Source organism: Solanum pennellii, chromosome 2 (assembly GCF_001406875.1).
Source record: "Solanum pennellii chromosome 2, SPENNV200".
Classification (NCBI taxonomy): domain Eukaryota; kingdom Viridiplantae; phylum Streptophyta; class Magnoliopsida; order Solanales; family Solanaceae; genus Solanum; species Solanum pennellii.
Window position 1 is genome coordinate 41,141,548 of NC_028638.1, and position 20,002 is coordinate 41,161,549.

A 20,002-nucleotide genomic window follows, 5' to 3' on the forward strand; every position below is an offset into this window, starting at 1 on the left:
CTCATGACGTGCTACGGAACCTCCACCGTGCTCACTCGGTCTGCGCGTCTACCGGGGCACCATACTGACTTTTATATTTATGATATAAGGAGTGCACTCCACTTCATAAGTCCGCCCATGCCGAATACCCCCGGCCGGTTCCGCCGGGTAAGGCCAGGAGCTGGTTTGGGGAATATTTGATATAAAATTAAACAAGATCAATTCAATATTGTTAGAATAGAAACTATACGAAAAATACTAAAACTTTTCATTTTTCTTATATTGATACAATAAAAATGTAGTATATTTTAAAATGTTTGATCTATATTCGCATAATCTAAATTATATCAAACATAAGGAGTAATGAAATTAGAGGATCAACAAAAAGTGTTTGAGCTATATATGATTATTTGAATTCCATGAATTGTCCCATCAAGGACTACCATATTGCATTTGAAATAGTAGCAGCTTTACATTTTAAACAATAAAATATTTATTTCGTTCATAACTCTTTATTAAAAAATTTATAATTTTATATTACTTTAAAAGATAAATTTCTTGGTCATATGCACTTTTATATAATTTTTAAATATCTAAATATATTATTTGAAATATCAAAATAATATAATCATATTAAATTTTAAAAATTTTTCAAATAACTTTCAACGGAACAACATGACAACTGCAAAAATAAAGATATTTGCATTATTTTTCGTCTATGTGAATTTAGTTTATTAATACTTATATATAGTTTAGAACTTTAGATTAAATTTTTTGTTCACACATCTTCTAATTAGAGAAAAAAATAATGCAAATATTTTTTTAAAAAAAGTAATAAATGACTTCATATTTTTCAAAAAATGTCAAATAGTTAAAATCACATTGTCCAAACGACTAACACTATTTCTATATATGAAATACTAACTACATTGGTCTGTGGGTAATATATAATATGTTCCATCAATTCTTTGCCGGTTGTTTCTTTTTGATACAATTATTTAATATATAATTTTTAATTTCTCATATAATTTATTGTTTTTTTTTTAATTATAGTTCCTTTTTTAACAAACTAGAAATTAGTTTATGTGAATATGTTAGATTAATACTTATAACTTTTGAGTGAAATTTCACGAGTGAAATTAATAAAATAAAATAACGGAACATGGTATTAAATTTTGTAAATTTATATCGACTTTAGAAGACAAGTTTAATATTTTCTTTGCAATGTTAAGTAATATATAAATATATATTAAATTATCTGAAAAGTAAATTTTTGTATTTATATGGCTTTTAAAAAATAAACAAAATCTAAAAAAGTATCCAATTTCTTTTTCTTATTTTTTTTTCCCACAAATCAAATTTCAACTATAATTGGAATGTCCTCCTACTAAATTAACTACATAAAAATAGCTCTCTATGTGCTAATTAAAATGACTTCAAATTGTTTTTTTCTTTTTGGTTAGCAATAAGGAATCCTAGTCCCCATCTTTCATGTGTGTAAAATTTCATTTAAACTTAACAATTCACAAATGATCACATAAATATAAATTGCATTAATAATTTCGTACAATATAAATCAACTTGAATCGAAGAATTCTGCTAGATTAATAACATAAAATAGGTTTCTATCGTAGTTATTGTCTTTCATTTGCTCTCAAGATAGACATCATTTCAACATAACACTCATAAATTATTCATATTGCAAACTCGACTTAAAATACTAACGATACCAAATTTAAAATAAATCATTTCAAAGATTTCTGTTCAATCAACCCGATTATATCGGAGTTAGCTTAAGGTGGGAATTTTATAAGGATATCCTTATAGCTGGTTGTCCAATGTTTTCTAATGCCAATATTAATATGCATTTTTCCAGCTTTCTCTTTCACACACACAGTGCTAAGTTACAGTATACATATTTTTTTGTATTTTACGATAAAGAAGGAAGCTTTCTATACTACTACTCTCAGTTCAGTATAAGAAGCAAGAAAAAGGAGTTGAAAGGTAAAGCACAAAGAGAATTATAGCAACATTTTATATATATATATATATAATTTCTCTTAAAGGTGAAGACAGCTTTTCTCGAATCAATTTGCTTTAGCCTTTGCTTTGTTTCTCTGTCTTTTGCTTTGCTTCTTAGTTTTCTTTCATTCTTTCATTCATACAACTTTCTCTCCTTTTCTTGTCTATCTTTTTCTTCTCCATTGTTAATTTCTCTTCATACCCCATTACCCCACTAAAAACCCCAACTCACTAATTCACCAGAAAATTGAAGTATATTACTTACCATCTTTCTTGTTTTTTTTAATTTTTATATTTTTATTTCGATCGGATCTGAAAAAGGAGTTATAGAGTAAAGATTGTTTCACTTTGGAGCGAGTTCTTGAAAGGGTCTCTATAGTAATGAAAGATTAAATTTCTGGGTTTCAGTTCTTTAATCAGGTAATAATCAAGAACCCCTTTTTCTGTAATTTGTTTGTTTATCTGTTTTGATGATTTTAGTGCAATTGTGGGAAGAAGTAAAGAAGGAAACTTCAAAGAACCATGCAAGAAGAGTTAAAGTTTATGCCTTTTTTAGTATATGTTCTTTCCTGGATTTATGAAGTAACTTGATTGATAATGTAATGTCTGGTGTGAAAGATCTTTGATATCTACTGTCATGCAATTGTGTAGTTGAAGTTATGTTTGATTTTAAAGTATTGATTGTAATGAAGAATCCAAAATGTACTCCTACAAGTTTGAATAGAGATGGTTGTTGAACTGGAATATAGTGTATTAGTTTAAGTGTAGTGTTCATACAGAGATCACCGAGTCCAACTAGTTTTGTATTGAGACGTAGTTGATTGATTGACTAGTTAGAAGTGAAGTATTGAGACGTAGTTGATTGAGTGATTAGTTACAAGTTAAGTATTGAGATGTAGTCAATTGATTGATTAGTTACAAGTTAAGTATTGAGACGTAGTTGATAGATTGATTAGTTACAAGTTCAATAGTTTCTTTGCCAAAGATTCCTTCCAGTTTGTTTAAGGATTTTTTTGCTGGTAATAGAACCTATTCCAGAATTATTACTTATTTGGAAAAATACTTTGTTCTAAATGTCTTTAAGTGCTTATTTTGTCTCATAGAGTGGCATAAGCTAATACTCTCACTTTTTCTGGTACAATGGATGTGTCTAGGTGAAAGAGAATAATGGAGTCACTTGTTGAAGGAATCAGTTCCTTGCCAAACAGTCGCACTCCCTTCACTGCTATTAAGGGTAATACATCTTCAGCTTCCAGGACAAGTCGTCCTCCCCATCCTACATCAATGAGACAATCTAGATGTAAAGAGTTGTCCTTCGATCCAATAGCTATTGATATTGGATCAAAGCTAACTGATACCCCAACAGGGTCAGTGGCTGCTTCCAAGAGTTCGCATAAATCATCCAGTGATCGTATAAAGAGGGATGATGTCTCTGACTCGAGGAGATACTATTCTGAATCGACTAAAGAAAAAGAGTGTCAGAGAATAGAAGATGCTCTTGATCAACCATCAGAAGAATGTTCACTGGACCGCGTATTAATCTTTGAAACCAAATCATCTATCAAGGATCCACTTCATGATAACAAGCACACTACGCCGGGTGGCTATGTGGAACGCAGGGATTTTATGTTACATGCTGTTGCCAGAGGAGATGCCGACCTTCTAAATGGCCAGTTGACATCTCAATCTGGAGTAAGCTATTGTCCTAGTCCACAGAATAGCTTTTATACTGCCACACAGTACATAGAACCCAAACAAAGTTTCACCACTACAGAAGTCATCAGTGAATGTGCTAGCAGCATGGCCAAGTCTGGTGGAAGTGGTGATGTTAGCAACTCGTGCGATATCAGTGATAGCAGAAAAACAAGTTTCTACAGAGGCAGCACAGGTAGTGATATTAGTGATGAAAGCAGCTCTACTAGTGTCGGCAGTACAATGTATAAACCACATCAGGCAAATGATACAAGGTGGGATGCAATTCAAGCCATTAGATCTATTGATGGAACACTGGGCTTCAACCATTTCAGACTTCTGAAGAGATTGGGAGGTGGTGATATAGGAAATGTTTTTCTAGCTGAGTTGATTGGCACAAGAGATTATTTTGCCATGAAAGTAATGGACAATGCAGCTCTAGAGAGTCGCAAGAAAACTGTAAGAGCTCAGACAGAAAGAGAGATACTACAATCTCTGGATCATCCTTTTCTACCAACACTATATTCACACTTTGAAACAGACAAATTTTCTTGCTTGGTGATGGAATTCTGCCCTGGAGGAGATTTACATGCACTTCGGCAAAGACAGCCAGGAAAGTTCTTTCCCGAGCATGCTGCCAGGTTAGGCTAGTTTCTGAAATGCATAGTTGTTGATGTTGTAGCTATTTTACTTAAATCTCCTTTCAGCTGGAAGTGTTTTATTTTTTTCATATATCCACATATTCAGGATATCTTTGATCTGTGTTTTATTTTGTCCATATATCTATATATTCAGGACATATTTGATCTGTAGGTTTCACGGTCAATAAGTTAGTTCTTGCTGCAATCTTAATGTTTAAAGTACGTTACATTGATTTCCCAATAAACCGGTCTCTATCATATTTGATTGTTTTTGGCTATGTTAACAACTTTTCTTTCTTGAGACCTGCATATATCATGAAACCCTATTAAATTGGAATGTGTATTCATCTTTGGAATAAGGGAGGTCCTGGATAAATTGTAGTATGGCTAGAATATTATTTTTTTTAGCTTCTGTATGTAACCTATTGTGGTCTTACAGTTCAAACCATGATGATGAGAGCTGAGATATCCTGCACTGTGCTCGTCACAGTTCACTTGTTTTTACTCCATTTGTTTGCCTTGACGTGAATTGAGTTAAACAGATTGCTTACTCTATCTAGCTTTCTTCACTTTTATTAAACATTGAGCTCAACCTGGATCCTTGTCTTTTATCCATTATGCAATTACTGCATTTACATTATATTATTTTTCAATATACATGTTAATATTCATCGGTAAATCATTCACTTAAGAAATGAAAACTGATTGGCATAAGTTTGTAGTGTTGATTATTATCTTTGCTAGAGTGCCTTGGATAATGGAATGGTTTTCTCAACTCAAGATTTGTTTGTTCTTTTCCATATCATGGACAAAATTTACGAAGGTGCCCATGCATTTCGATCAGAGATGTTAACTTGCTCTTATTATTATGTTGTTTTGGAGTATAGGTTTTATGTAGCAGAAATTCTCCTTGCTCTAGAATACCTGCACATGCTTGGAATCATTTATAGAGATCTTAAACCAGAGAATGTTTTGGTTCGAGAAGATGGCCATATAATGCTGTCTGATTTTGACCTCTCCTTGAGGTGTGCTGTGAGTCCAACATTGGTTAAATCCTCAAATTCAAGCTTAGAGTCGAAGACTTCATCATACTGTGTCCAGCCTGCTTGTATTGAGCCATCTTGTGTCATCCAGCCTGCATGTTTTTCACCGCGTTTCCTAAGGCCCAAGAAAGGAAAGAAGACGAAACAGAAATCTGAGATGCACAATCAAGTGAGCCCGCTTCCAGAGCTCATGGCTGAACCGACAAATGCTCGATCCATGTCTTTTGTGGGAACACATGAGTACCTTGCTCCAGAAATTATTAAAGGCGAGGGGCATGGTAGTGCCGTTGATTGGTGGACTTTCGGGATCTTTCTCTATGAGCTCTTGTTTGGGCAGACACCTTTTAAAGGAGCAGGCAACAGAGCCACCTTGTTTAATGTCGTTGGCCAGCCCCTGAGATTCCCTTCATCACCTAGTGTTAGTTTTGCTGCACGGGACTTGATAAGAGGTCTACTTGTGAAAGAGCCTCAGCATCGCCTAGCATATAGGCGGGGGGCTACAGAAATAAAACAGCACCCTTTCTTTCAGAGCGTTAATTGGGCACTTATCCGGTGTGCTAGTCCTCCAGATATACCAAAGGCGTTTGTGCTACATGATGCGCCCAGAGCACCAGCATCAACGGGTCCAGGTGTTGATGTGAAACCTACTGATAATTATTTTGAGATTGATTTCTTCTGAGTATACTTGTTTCCTTGACAGTTTAAGTCCCGATATCATCTTATATGATGAAGATCCTTTAGGAAGAACATCAATTCATTGTTCCTTTCGTATGAACATGTAAAGTGCATACTGTCCTGAAATGCAAATGCATAGGAATTGGATTATGAAATGCCACTTTTGCTCACATATCTTCTTCATTTGTCATTGTTTAAAGCTTATCCAACTTGACGACTGAAATGGCTTGTTGTTGTTGTTGTCTACTTCTCTGGTCCATAAAGTTATTTTAGGTGTCAATGGCCAAGTATGATAATATGGAGGAGTGAAATGTGTGAAGCATAAGGCTTATAAAGGTGAGTTTTGCTGCTTGGTGCTTTTAGAGGTTCCACTTGAGATGGAAAGAGGTAATTGACAAATGAATTGGACTGAAGCAAGGCAATACTATGCAAGTCTTTTTAAGTAGAAAGTTGTGTGACCTTGACCTAGCGTTTAGCAATTTAACTTCTAATTACAAGACAAGAAATTAGTCAAATTTATCCCTTCTATTTTTATTCACACCCACCATTCAAATTTACAAGGTTGACTGCTGGAATTTAGCTTGACGCCCTCAACACGCACCTTAAAGTCAAATATGACAAATAATATCACTTTTTAGTCCGGCCTAAAACAAAGGTGCAATTTTGTTATTAAAATTAATATTATCAATTATAAAATTTTGTTTTTATCCTTATTGGATAATTTACTATCATATAAATATTTAAGAATTATTTTAAATTATAAATACCCTGTCAAATCAAACGATACCACTACTGAATAAAAAAAGTTGTTGGACTTTTCATAACGATTTCCCAAATAGTCCAAAGAAAAAAAAAGTGTTGCTTGTGAGTTTTGCAACATAACACCAATAACTTGTCAAAAATTCCTGCTACTTAATACTCCAATAGCTCATTCTCTCCCATTTTACTTTCTCTACTTTCTCTCTCTCTCTCTCTGCGAATTCTAACAAACACCGATGGCCGGAAACTTGGAGGGCGAAATCGTCTCCGACGACGTTAAGTTCGGGTTCCAGCGCCCAGAGATGTATGAACTTAAGCTTAAAGGTACTGCTTCCGTCTACGATCGTCACGTATTCCTCTGCTACAAATCACATGAAGTTTGGCCTTCTCACCTTGAATCCTCCGACTCCGATCCACTTCCGAAGCTATTTGCTGCTACTCTCAAAGCTCGCAAGGATGATATCAAACTGAAGGTTAGTGATTACTTCAGTCAACGTTAGTACTTTAGTAATGAAGTTCGCCTCTATTGGATTTAGTTTTTGATTCAGAAATTAGCATATCAGTTATTTTGAATCTAGTACGGATAATACTTTTAAACTAGTGTATATAAAATTATTGAACATTTGTTTATAATTTATACTGTTCAAAGATGAATATAAGTATAAGAATAATCAGCTAGTCGATTAGAATGCACAATTAGTAGGTTTACGTTATTAGCTTTTCAATGTGTGTTGGAGAAACTTTTAGTACACAATATAATAATTGCAATTCGGTGATCAATCGGAATGCTGTCTGTAGTTTTACGGTTTTAGATTTGCAAGTGTGATATTGTGTTTAATGCGTTTACTGGCTCGGTGATTGATTGTGGTAGACTATTTTGACGATTTGCGAAGTACGTGAAGACATTGGACTATCGGATGGAGATGTTCTGATTTTTCCTGATATGATCAAATACAGGTAGTTTTCGACATTCTTCAATGTTCTTCTAAATATCATTGTGTTGTTCTCTGTGTAGTAGACCAGAAGTGATGAAATACATAACTAATCTGTCTGAAATCTAGAGAAGAAAAAATAAACATCATGAATTTGACTTGATTCTTTTTTCCTCACAACTTTATTTTGTTTTGGAAGAAATTAGTCTTGTATGATAAATACCACACTGCTGTACTCTTCTATCTCATAGAGTAATATTTTTGGCACTTTTTGCATCTCAAGATTCAGATTCAATTAACTTTGAACCAACATTTAGGAATGAACTTTTTTCATATGGGAATGGTAGTGTGTACTACTTGTATTTTTCGAGTAGTTTCTCAATATTTCGATTTTAGTTTAAAATAAATGAATTAATGTAGTTCGATTTGATTCTTTTTTGGATTTGACTTGGTTAGCAAATAGTGACAAATTAGTTAGGACCAAGGGTTCGCTTTTTTAATTACCTCATGATTTTGTTGAAACATATTTGACCTAACCATTCTATGCATCTCCAAGCATTACCTTACCTTGAACTTGAATTTATGTCTGGTTTCTTTTAATCAAGGAATTTGAAAGAGTCAGATGTTGATGCTTTTGTTGAGGATGTGCTTGTGAGTGGCAAGTCATGGACTTCTGGACCGCAGGAGCCAATAAATGGTTCTTATGTTTTTGTCTGTTCCCACAATAATCGAGATAGAAGGTGTGGTGTCTGTGGACCGATTCTGATTGAGGAATTCAGCAAGGCAATTGAGTCCAAGGACTTGAAAAACGAAGTACATGTGGCTGCTTGTTCACATGTTGGTGGCCACAAGTATGCTGGTAATGTGATAATCTACAGTACTGATAAACAAGGGAAAATTGCTGGGCATTGGTAAGAGCTAATTATATACTTATTGAGGTGCTCTTCTAGTTTCAATCAGTTTCTTGACCAATTCAGTAGTCTGTGGCATGTTAAATGGATCAAAGTGGAGAAGCTCCTCATTAGAATGTCTATTATAAATATGTTATATGTCGTCCATTGTCGTAATGCAGGTATGGCTATGTTACCCCAGATGAGGTACCTATTTTGCTGGACGAGCATATCGGAGAGGGAAAAATCCTTGAACGGCTTTGGAGGTTTGTATTGGATGTGTTTTGTTTTTGTTTCTCATTTGCACAATTTGGGGTTTGCTCTATATTTGTTATAAATTCTTCATTAAGCTTTAGGGAGGTATGGCCTCGTCAACTTAATCTTAAGGAAATATTCCGATGCTTTTCTTGGTAAAAGTGCTTATGAGACGTAGATTTTACTCTTCTGCTTTGGGTTTTCTCAATGTAATTATGATCAGAAATTAAGCGAGCTGTTGCCAGGAAAAAGAGTTTGCTCTGCACATTACCTTTAATCTGCACATTACCTTTAATCATCAATCATCTCACCACAGGCTATAACTCACTTGAGTAAAACTTGGTTTAGACATTCAATGATAGTAGTTATACAATGGTTGTTTTCTTAATCCTCAAACCAATAGACATTCAATGATAGTAGTTATACAATGGTTGTTTTCTTAATCCTCAAACCAAATGTTGGAATCATTTTTTTAATACTTTCAACCAAATGACCCTCAATGCACGAAACAGAGAATATAGACTTTGTGCTAACTTTGTACTGTTTTAGAGGTTATTGAATTTCTATTGCTCATAGATGTTACAAATTTGGCAAATTTGTTCAGTCCATTTTTTTTATCTGGTGTAGGTTGGTGAGGTAAGAATAGCATTATATTATGATTATGATCCTTATGAAGATTTGATCACTCCCTTACTCATTAGGAATTCATCTCATAAATCTAACTAATGTCAACAATTATCATGTATGTTGAACGAATGTGTTTGGCTGGACTAGCAACCTTGTAGATTAGTAGACGTGCATACAAGTTGTCTCAGATGCCACCTATCCTAAAATAAAGTATGCATAAATACATAAGCATAGATGCATACACACATTTATCATGTATGTTGAAACCCTATATAAATTTACCTATTCTAGATTATCTTTTTGTTGCCTTAAAAAAACCACTCACTGTAACTTCAATGTTAACTTGAACTTAGCCAAACTGAATTCTGTGATTTGCACCAAGGTTAAAATTATGTCAATCACTGGCATCACTAATAGAAAATTTGCTAGTGATTTCAAGATAATGTTCTATAATTGTTTCGTCTGCTCATGTTGCCAAATTTTCATAGAAGGTAATCATAATAAAATTTAGCCAATAGACTTTTCCGTGCTTGATCATGAGCTTTGCTTGTGAAAAGCTTTAATGATTGTAGGTTAATTAATGAATTATCGTGATCAAAAGTAAATACAGAGTGGTAGAAGATAATGGATCTTTGGTATTGTTAGTGGATCTATTTTCTTTTTTCTGTTGCTTTTTTGCTGGCGATGGATGCCTATACTCCACATTCAATTTGAAGACCGGTATGAATGTCATTGTGGGTGGGAAAAATTAGATTGATTTTGCTGACTAGTATGTAGTAGAGTGCCAAAGATGATCCCTTTCCTATTACAGAAAAGTGAATTCCTGGCATTATAAAACTTATATTTTCAGTTCTAAAGTTAAATATTTGCTCTATTTCTCATATTATTTGGAGTACAGTTGTGATACACTTTACCCTGGTTAACTATAGGGGCCAAATGGGACTGCATGCTGAGACAACTGATAAGGTGAATGAGCTGAGTGTTCTCAGTGGAACCACTGTGGACAACAAAGGAAATGCGCCTGTAGAAACTGCTAGTCAGGGCTGTTGTCAAGGTGCTGCAGGATTTTCTTGTTGTAGAGATGCGAATGTTGACGGAGAAGAGGTAGAGAAGGGACAGGGAAGACTTCCGTCCTGTTTCAGAAAATGGGATAAACCTGAAGTTTACACAGCCATTGGCGTCGTTGGAGCAGTGGCTGTTGTTGCTGTTGCTTATGGATTTTACAAGTCACGCTAAAATGTTGTCAAGAAAGTGTATGCATCCAGAGGTTCTTTTAGAGAGTAATGATGTAACTCTAGACCATTACATTTGCTACGTGTTAGGTGTGCATTTTTCTGAGGGAGTAAAACGTAAATGCAGAACGTGTCCGACTGTGGAGATGAGCTCCTCTTGTTTTCTTCAAGTGAGCCACCGTAAAAGGGCCACTTTTAAACAACTGCTACTTACTACATATACCTGCAGGTTTAGTTTATACCCTACAAAGATGCTTTAAATGCCAGGTGTGGAGGTCTTACTTCCTGGTGGTTTTGGTTAAAGATGAATAATAAGATCAGCACGGGTTTTGGGATGTTGCATGTCTTGTTGCAAAAATTGTGTGGAAGTTGAAGTTGCTTTGTACATGAATTCACTTGACTTTTACTTTTCTTTTGATATATTCATCAAACTAATATTTCAACACTAAAACTTCAATATTAGCAAAATAGTAAAATAGTACTGTAGTGCAAGAAACTATCTAAACCCTATAAGTTTGTGCAGATATTATGATCTAATAGGATTAATCCTTTACCCCTTTCCAAAACTCGGAAAGCAAATGATTCTACTGCTACTATCAACACAACTTGAACATCTATCACATGAAAATGTCATGTTCTAAGTTTTGAAATCATTTCCTCTAAGTTAGCAACTGACATCCCTTCTGGTTCTCCTACTTGTTCAATCTGTCTCATAATTTGCTCAAATAACACAATATTCTTCTTCTGTTTAGTCGTTTGGCCACAATTTGAGCAGTCTCTTAGAAGAAAAAGCAGTCTTTTGGCCTTGTCTCTCGCTCTCCTTGTCCCATCAACGCTCAACTGAAGCAATGCTGCCATTGCTCCTTCCCTTAAGATCATTCCTCTGTATCTGTCTCTGCAGCTATCGCATATTAGGAGTAGAATTGCCACTGCATGTTCTTTACATTGTCTTGAACCTGTAGAGACGTAATAAATCAAGTAATTAAACATTCTGCACTCGCTAACAGCTTAAGTATTTAGGTAATGTGGTCACACAAGTGCACTATTTCTAACGACTTAAACTTTTAGATGAGATGATCAAGCAGCTAACCTTCCTCCATGGCCTCCACCAAACACTGGATTGCTCCCTCTGTTCTTGCAGCCTCCTCTAGTGCAATTCTTGATGAAGAAACAAGATTCTCTAGCAACACCACAGCCTTTTCCATTACCAACTCCGAGGTAAGGTTGACTAGTCGGATCAAGGTAGCTACCCCTCCATATGAAACAATGGAAGGGATGAGCTGATTGCAAGTTGAAAGATTGTGAAGTGTTGACAAGATATCCAAATTAGCTTGGAAGCTCATGTTGTTGTAGGATTGTGAATTTAACAATTCAAGTAGAATTGGGATAGCCCCAAATGAAGCAATTGCCATCTTGTTTGAACCACAAGAAGAGAGGGTCAAGAGAAATGCCACTCCTAGCTCTACTAACAACTTGTTTTCGCATTGAATTACATCTAATAACACTGTTATACCCCCTGACTTTGCTATGAGTATCTTGTTCCTGCAAAAATTAACAAGAATATTCATCATTTCAGTTCTGAAAATCAAACAGGTATCGATACACTCCTATTCGTTAACATGTTTGGTCTTCCCTGAATGAAATATACACGCGCTAACCTTTCACTGCGAAATGCTATGCTAAGGAGAGCAAAGAGTGCAGCTTCAATAACTTCACAATCATTAGTACTCATCATCAAAATCAATGGAGGAACAACGCCTTTTTCGGCTATTTTGTGCCTTTGCTTGCTGGAAAATTGAGCAAGTTGTCTTGCAGCAAGGAGTTGTGCTTGTCTATCACCAAAGAGGAGAGCTTCCACCACCATTTCTTCCATGGCTTGGAAACCCCCTCTGCCACCCTTTAGTCACCACTTGTTTGTTTATCAATATTTTGTTTCTCTTTTATATATATATATATATGTGTGTTTAATAAAAAGGTAGCAAGTATATTGGGTTGCTTGATGAGTATGTAATATGTATCCCTTTTCAAGATTCTCTTTTTTAATTTGATCTATATTTCTTGATTGGAAGCAATTCCCTTTTCAACTCATCTTTTATTTTTTACTTAACTGTTTTATGTGGAAATACCTTGGCTTGAATCTTTAACTTCCCTCTTATGCAAGGAACTGTTGTCAGCTTTATCCCCTAGTTTACTTATTATCAAGAGATCCCCCTATCCCCTTGTCAATATACTAACCATATGTCACCGTAGAACGGTAAGTACATATTCATTCTTAATTAGAGATTTTAGATTTGACTTTTGGGTATGTAATTATTTTCGGTAGAAAGCATTTTACCATTTGATAAGGGACATTTGTGAATCAAGATCATTTAGTCAGGCCTAGGACACATAACAAATACCGCGTCGAAACCAAAGAAAAAATAATAATATTAGGTATCATTTGATGTTTAATCTATATCAGCTGGTAAATGAACTGGAAAAACAATATACAGGTAAATAGCATTGGATTTTTTTAGAGACGTAATCACTTTCTTTAAAGAAATATTGCTCATAAACATACTGAGGTAAATAAAATAATTCTCTTCAAGGATACAACAAAATCTTTGTTTATAGATTTTTCTTAGGCTACTTTTAGAGAGTCTTTATATTTATAAAACTTAACAGTATTAGAGTGATGTTCTTTTACGAATGTATGATTTATCATAAAAAAATAAATGGTTATTCATAGCAATAATGTTCTTTCACAAACAAATGTATCTGTTCAATTTAAAACCTCTGTATATTAGTACAAAATATCCTGATTTAAAAATTTTAAATTATTGCATTTTGGATCACAATATTTATAATTTACTAGTATATATATATATATATATTTATTTATTTATTTTTAATCAAAAGCATTGATTGGCTCCACCCTACATATATTAGAAAGGCAATATTTTTTGTTTGCCTTGTAATTTGTAAATGGAACATTACACAGTCAACAAACTGAAATATTAAAGCAAAGCAGCCGTTACCCATTTTGTTTTTGTGGAATTAATAGCTTTTTCCTTTTCGCCGAAAACTTTACTGAAATCTTCAATCTTTGCCCCTAAACTCTTTGCTTTGTAGCTTTTTGACTCATGCACTATATATATCAAAGGATACAACAAATAATTAAAATTATAAAAAGTAGTGCTACTCCTATTAATCTTCACTTAATTAGACATCATGTTTACATGATTCAGCTTTAAAAATTATAAAGTTCGTGAAAGGTCCCTAATTCGAAATGATATAGTTGGTTTGGAAGGTAGTTATTCATGTAGATAATTCGGGATTGATCTTCCCTCAAATCCTTCTGAGTCGAGTCTGTCGCATAAGGCTTGTCTAGTACGATTTACATTCTCTGTATAGTTTGTAAACTATTACACAATGGGGGTTTATCTAGTGGGCGTTACGACAAGTTTAATCATCAGTACATATAGGGGTGTTCACTGTTTGGATAAAATTGATCCAAATTGAGAAATCGAACCAAACCGATTGAATAAAACCGATTTTATTTGGATTGAGTTTGATTTGGTTTTAAATTTGAAAAAATCATTAGTATTTGGTTTGATAATGATTTTATTCAAAAAAAATCGAAGAAATAACCGAATTAGAGCGACAAACTATATACATATATTTTAGTAATATACATACATAATAAACAATTTTAAAGATCTTATATATATTTTCATCAAAATTTATTTAGTTTATATATATATATATATATATATATAAATTCAATGATCAAAAGTTATGCTAGTCATTGTAATAAAATAACCAAACCGAATAGAAACCATTAACAATCAAACTAATAAATATATATTATATTAGGTTTATTTTGATTTTAATAATTTAAATCGATTAAATTAATTTAATTTTAATTTTAACTAATTAATACACTCCGTAAGTACATATATCTATCATTTATCAACAAACTTGAAAATGAAAGAACATGTAACCGACAAAAAATTGAAAGTACTAATTAATCAATAAGAATACTCATGAATATTTATTACTTATTCTCTCCATTTCTCCAAATACATTCACGTGTCATGACTAAAAATTAATTGTGAAACTGAGTTTTTTTTGGTGGATGGTAAAAATTATTAACTATGGTATGTAAATAGTGCAAGACAAAACATATCCCGCTTTACATGTTTTTAATTACTAAAAAAATTTGTCAATGTATTTGACATTATTTGATTTGACGTTTGGTTATAAAGTACATTTTTCAAAAATTTGTGGGATAGTATATTTTCGTCACACCCTTAAAAAAAAGGGAAAAAGGTTTGATATACCGTTCAACTTTGTCATTTAGAGCTGATATACCCCTCGTTATAAAAGTGGCTCATATATACCCGTACTTGTAAACAAATGGCTCACATATACCCTTTTCCTCAACGGAAATGAAAAAAAAATAATTTTAATCTAAACTTTTATTATTTTTTTCTAAAAAATATAATCCCATATGAGTAAATTTAATCCTCGTCAAACATATTTTTTTTGACTTTTTTTTTGTTTCAATGACTAATTTATAATTATTATTTTGATAATCAAATTTATTTATGTTTCACTAATATTCTTGTAAAACTTATTATAGATGACCAAATTTTTTCTTCGAATACGAAATTAAATTACAATACACACAAAATAAATAGATTAATTTTTTTTCTTTTTTCTTTAAACTAAGGAATGAAAGAAAAAGCAAAATAAGAATAAGAAACTCAAATAATTATAATAAAAGAAGTCAAAAAATAATTTATGTATGAAAAAAATTAAAATATACCTTGAACTTTGATAGAAGAATCATATATACCCCTAAATAATTTTTTTAAAAAAATTAGAAGTAACAAATATAAATTTAACACTAATTTTTTAACTTCCGTTAAATGAAGGGTATATGTGAGCCATTTTGTAACGTCAGGGGTATATGTGAGCCGTTTGTATAACGGTAAGGGCATATATGAGCCACTCTTATAACGAGGGGTATATCAGCTCCAAATGACAAAGTTGAGGGGCATATCAGACCCTTTTCCCAAAAAAAGTAAAATCAGATTTGGTTGAACTAGTTTTTTGAGTGAAAAATAATTGCTCACAATTCATATATAAACAAAAACTAAGTGTGTGATTTAAAATAAATCTTCTATAGCAGTGTTGCTACACACATCACACAAAAATTATAAATTCTCAAAAAACATAATTTGAAAATTTCAGTTCATATATTAAACTCACAAATTTATATTTTGTAAGAACAATCCTTCACTTATTTACCAATCACATTGACCAATAGATGACTCCACGATAATAATGATGATTCGTCTTCTCGGTCATATGATCGAGAAATACAAATTTAACGTGAAAAAATTGTTTATACTATGTGAGAGGATTATATTAGTACCATTCTATTTATGTTTAAAGTTTTCTTATTGAATTGAAGTTTGATCAATAAAGCTTATGATTTTTTAAAATTAACTTTGTGATATTGTGTTATGCGACTTTTGCTTATTTAATAAGATTGTATAAAAAATGAAATAATTTTAGTAGTTTTAAAACTTATGAAATTTTTAAAATTATAAAAAAACATTCAACATAAAAATTTTAAATTATGTATCCAAGTAAAATATTAATTTTATCTTATAATTTCATATTACAATTTTATACGACATGACCAAACGAACAATTATTGAAGTCTGAATTCGATTTCATGATAGGTTAAGGGAACTTGATAAATGCCTGTATATAGCTGAACCATTTAGTACAAATGTCGACTTGAAAGTGACGGAGACAATTACTAGTTCAGAGAATCCTATGAGAAACGTTTATAAATAAGGAAAGCAAAGGAAGTATTAAAAGCAATCATAAAATCAACGTAAGTTGTTAATTTCATCTTTAAATTATTGATAAAAGTAGCAGAGTTAGAATTTTTAATAAAAGAGTTTAAAATTCGTAAAAATAGACACAGGGAGAAGTTAAGAGAGTTCGACATCTAATATATATATAAAATATTATTTTAACTATATATAAATAGTATAATTTTTCATCTAAGGAGATCCGAATGAACCTCCTGATTGACAGTTTTAAACATATTCTTTTATTTGATTAATAGAAGCTAAAAAGACGTTTGATTTTGTAACATCAGTGAAATACACCCCAAAATTCAAGTCAACTTAGGAGCGTTTTCAACACTTTTCTCAATTTTTATTAAGAACTTCATGCTCATACTAGAGTTTGAGACCACCTGCTATGTTGTTTGGTTGCATATCAGAAGTGTATCAGGAGTATATCGAATCTATATCTAAGTTTAGTTAGTCAAATAGAGGGATACTTTTAAGGCTATCAACAATTAGAGAATGAAACCTATAATTTACGTCAAATTTAGACGCGTTTTTGGTATTTCTCTCTAACGGTATTTTCCTGCAAATTACTCTAATGCATATATTTTTATTATTCGAAAATGAGAAATTATTAAAGGATAAAATTTCATAGTAAATAGTAAAAATTTCATATTAATTTCATTTAGTTACAGATGATAAATTATAAGAAAATTCAATTAGCTCAGAGCATTTTAACAATAATTTAGCTAGAGATTATCGACAATTTCGATAACTTATTTCATATTTTTCTTTTAGTTTGTTTCTATTGAATTTAAAAATTAAGTCGATAATAATATAGTATCGAATACTTTATTTCATTGGATAACTTCGAATAATCCCATCTTAAAACAGATATTAAACCATTAAACGAAAAATAAAAAATAAAAAAGAGAAGTGTTTATGGTCTCTTGATTATATGATTTGGCATTACTATTTTAGTTTGACATGACATAAACTAGGTGTTTTTTTAAATAGTCTACTCGTATTTTGATTTGATGCGACACATATATTAATATTATATTATATAGTTTGTTTAATGTGAGTCTTATATAGATCACACCAAGGCATGCATGAGGTGTAAGGCTTTTTTTCAATTTCTAAATGTGCTCCTTCAATTATTGGTTATAAAATCATGATTGGCATTTGCCATGAGTTGGAAGTTTCACAAATTTATTTTGTTAATTTTAAAGTTAATGATAAGGATAAATGTTTGATGTTTGTAAATTAATCTATACTAAAAAAAAACAAACCATAAACTCCGGTTTAGGTAAAGTTGCCACAATATGATTAATCTTTAGATTTGAAATTATTGCTTATGTATTCGGTTCTTTTTTTTTTTTTAAGTTATCATGCTTATCTTTTCTAGAATCAAAGAATTTTAATAAATATTTTATAATGTATATTTTTTTTAATCTTATTAATATGTAAAAAATTATAATTCTAGTTTTTTTATATAATTTTTGGATATTTAAATCTTTAGTAAAAAAATTGAATTAGTATCATCTAATTTAACTTTTAAATTTAATCAAATTGACTTTAAAAAAGTGTAAAATAACAACTAAAAAGTATGGAGAGAGAATTATGTTATAATATTGGTCTAAGATGAACTATATATGTGAATTTTGAATAATAAATTATCACTTCTATATACTGGTAACGGAAAAGGATTAAGATCTCATTTGTTTGCACTTAATGGAGATCTAAATTTTAATTATTCAGATTCAGCCTATTAAGTGTATTGATAATTCAAAGTTCAAACTCTTAATGAGTCTTAATAAAACATATCTGTAATAAAGTCTTCATACCATTCAAACTCCATTAAATAATAAAAGTGTTCTTTCATTTACAAGTTTTATTCTTCTTTGTTTCTTTTTTGGTCAAGTTTCAAGTTTCTTCTTCTTCTTTCTAATTAATACTCTTTGGTCTTTTAAATAAGTAAGTTTTTATAGTCTTTTACAAATATTTATCTAATATTTTAATCTAGACAACTTTTGTGGGTGAATTGATATTTATGAATTGTAACAATTCATTTGTTGCCAAAACTTCTTAGAAATGATCAAAATACTCCTTAATGTATAGATTTAGATTGATTTGGTCCCTCATATATGCAATTTATGGAAAGATCCTTGATCTATATAAAAACTTATCAATTTAATCTTTCACCCTAAAACCCTAACGACACAAAAAAATTCTGTCAAATTAAACAGAGATGTGCAACTCACTTGACATAAAAAAACATTAAACAAAACCTCTGTTTTCTCAATTATTCATGGGACTTGAGCTCAGCAAAACGCCTGGACAGTTCTTCCTCACTGACTTTCTCCTCATCCTTAGAAGCTATAGCATGGTCGGCTGCTTGTGGAAGCCCCATGGACACCTCGAGTCCATAGTCATCATCACATGCTGTATCAGGCTGCCGACCTGATCCTCTAGAGTCGATAAGGAAGTACTTTCAACCATAGAACTCTCCCTGAATTAAGCTTGAACCTCCATAACAAAATAACGCTTGAATGAATCCATTATCTCCGACATTTTCTGTAGATTCTCTGTGTTGATATCATCTGTTCGTTGCGCTTGCAGATGGCGTTCTCGACGTAAATTCTAATGTCGTCCATGTTACCTTTATCCATCACCTTGAGCTTCTCAGACTTTCCGTCCTTCTCGCATTTTCAGGCTTGGCATTGGAGGCTTTTCGATGTGAACTTGAGCTCTATGATCTGATTCATAAATTTCTCGGTGTTTCCCATTTTCTAAGCTTTGGTGATGGAGTCTTTTGGTTGTTTTTGGCGAATCTTCTCCTTTGATCGATCAATTGTCTTTTCAATTTGATCAATGTCATTTCAATGTCACATGAGTTGCACATCTCTATTTAATTTGACATACTTTTTTATGTCGTTAAGATTTTAGGGTGAAAGGTTAACTTTATAAGTTTTTAGCAACGATAAAGGACCTTTTCCATAAGCTGCATATATGAGGAACCAAATCAATCTAAGTCCATAGGACTATTTTGACCATTTTCTCCCAAAACTTCTTTGAAAGAAGTTATCATCATTTCTTACTTTCTTGAGTAATTTTTTTTTTTTTTGGGAAAACTATTAAATCCTTTTTTTTTAGATGGGTCATAATTTTAATTCTTGAAACAATTTTTTTGAAAGAGGGTTTGGATTATAACTTTTATCAATAAACTGTTTAATTTCTAATTTTAAAAATAAATAAATTATACACATACTCGATATTGAAAACAAACAATTTTAATGATTCAGTGTTCAAACCAAGAAACTACATCTTAATATTCAGATGTGTATTTAGATTCAGATGTCTTAAATTTAACGAAAACAAATAAGAATATCTTTTATAT

At 32.0% G+C, this 20,002-nt stretch overlaps 3 protein-coding genes and 1 pseudogene across 3 annotated transcripts; 2 read left to right on the forward strand and 2 right to left on the reverse strand.

Moving 5' to 3' along the window:
• The first annotated feature begins 1,859 nt into the window (after positions 1-1,859).
• On the forward strand, positions 1,860-6,224 carry LOC107011450 (serine/threonine-protein kinase D6PKL1-like). Its single transcript, XM_015210962.2, has 3 exons — positions 1,860-2,421; positions 3,156-4,334; positions 5,222-6,224. The coding sequence occupies exons 2-3, from the start codon at positions 3,169-3,171 to the stop codon at positions 6,054-6,056; spliced, it is 2,001 nt and encodes a 666-aa protein (XP_015066448.1). The 5' UTR covers positions 1,860-2,421; positions 3,156-3,168; the 3' UTR covers positions 6,057-6,224.
• Positions 6,225-6,933: 709 nt separating this feature from the next.
• LOC107011451 (altered inheritance of mitochondria protein 32-like) lies at positions 6,934-11,089 on the forward strand. The gene is made up of 5 exons (XM_015210964.2): positions 6,934-7,284; positions 7,683-7,768; positions 8,349-8,654; positions 8,816-8,899; positions 10,445-11,089. The coding sequence occupies exons 1-5, from the start codon at positions 7,048-7,050 to the stop codon at positions 10,749-10,751; spliced, it is 1,020 nt and encodes a 339-aa protein (XP_015066450.1). The 5' UTR covers positions 6,934-7,047; the 3' UTR covers positions 10,752-11,089.
• A 71-nt stretch (positions 11,090-11,160) lies between these two features.
• On the reverse strand, positions 11,161-12,784 carry LOC107011452 (U-box domain-containing protein 4). The gene is made up of 3 exons (XM_015210965.2): positions 12,406-12,784; positions 11,838-12,289; positions 11,161-11,703 (listed from the first exon to the last, which is right to left on the reverse strand). Exons 1-3 carry the CDS (start codon positions 12,618-12,620, stop codon positions 11,378-11,380), a joined length of 993 nt encoding a protein of 330 aa, XP_015066451.1. The 5' UTR covers positions 12,621-12,784; the 3' UTR covers positions 11,161-11,377.
• Positions 12,785-18,907: 6,123 nt separating this feature from the next.
• LOC114076004 lies at positions 18,908-19,391 on the reverse strand (annotated as a pseudogene).
• Positions 19,392-20,002: the final 611 nt, after the last annotated feature.

Coding starts and splice junctions, on each gene's coding strand:
- LOC107011451 (XM_015210964.2), top strand. CDS start 7,048: ATGGCCGGAAACTTGGAGGGCGAAATCGTCTCCGACGACGTTAAGTTC. Junction 7,769..8,348: donor CCTGATATGATCAAATACAG/GTAGTTTTCGAC, acceptor CTTTTAATCAAG/GAATTTGAAAGAGTCAGATG. Junction 8,900..10,444: donor ATCCTTGAACGGCTTTGGAG/GTTTGTATTGGA, acceptor GGTTAACTATAG/GGGCCAAATGGGACTGCATG.
- LOC107011450 (XM_015210962.2), top strand. CDS start 3,169: ATGGAGTCACTTGTTGAAGGAATCAGTTCCTTGCCAAACAGTCGCACT. Junction 4,335..5,221: donor TTTCCCGAGCATGCTGCCAG/GTTAGGCTAGTT, acceptor TTTGGAGTATAG/GTTTTATGTAGCAGAAATTC.
- LOC107011452 (XM_015210965.2), bottom strand. CDS start 12,620: ATGGAAGAAATGGTGGTGGAAGCTCTCCTCTTTGGTGATAGACAAGCA. Junction 12,290..12,405: donor ATAGCATTTCGCAGTGAAAG/GTTAGCGCGTGT, acceptor TAATTTTTGCAG/GAACAAGATACTCATAGCAA. Junction 11,704..11,837: donor GGTGGAGGCCATGGAGGAAG/GTTAGCTGCTTG, acceptor ACGTCTCTACAG/GTTCAAGACAATGTAAAGAA.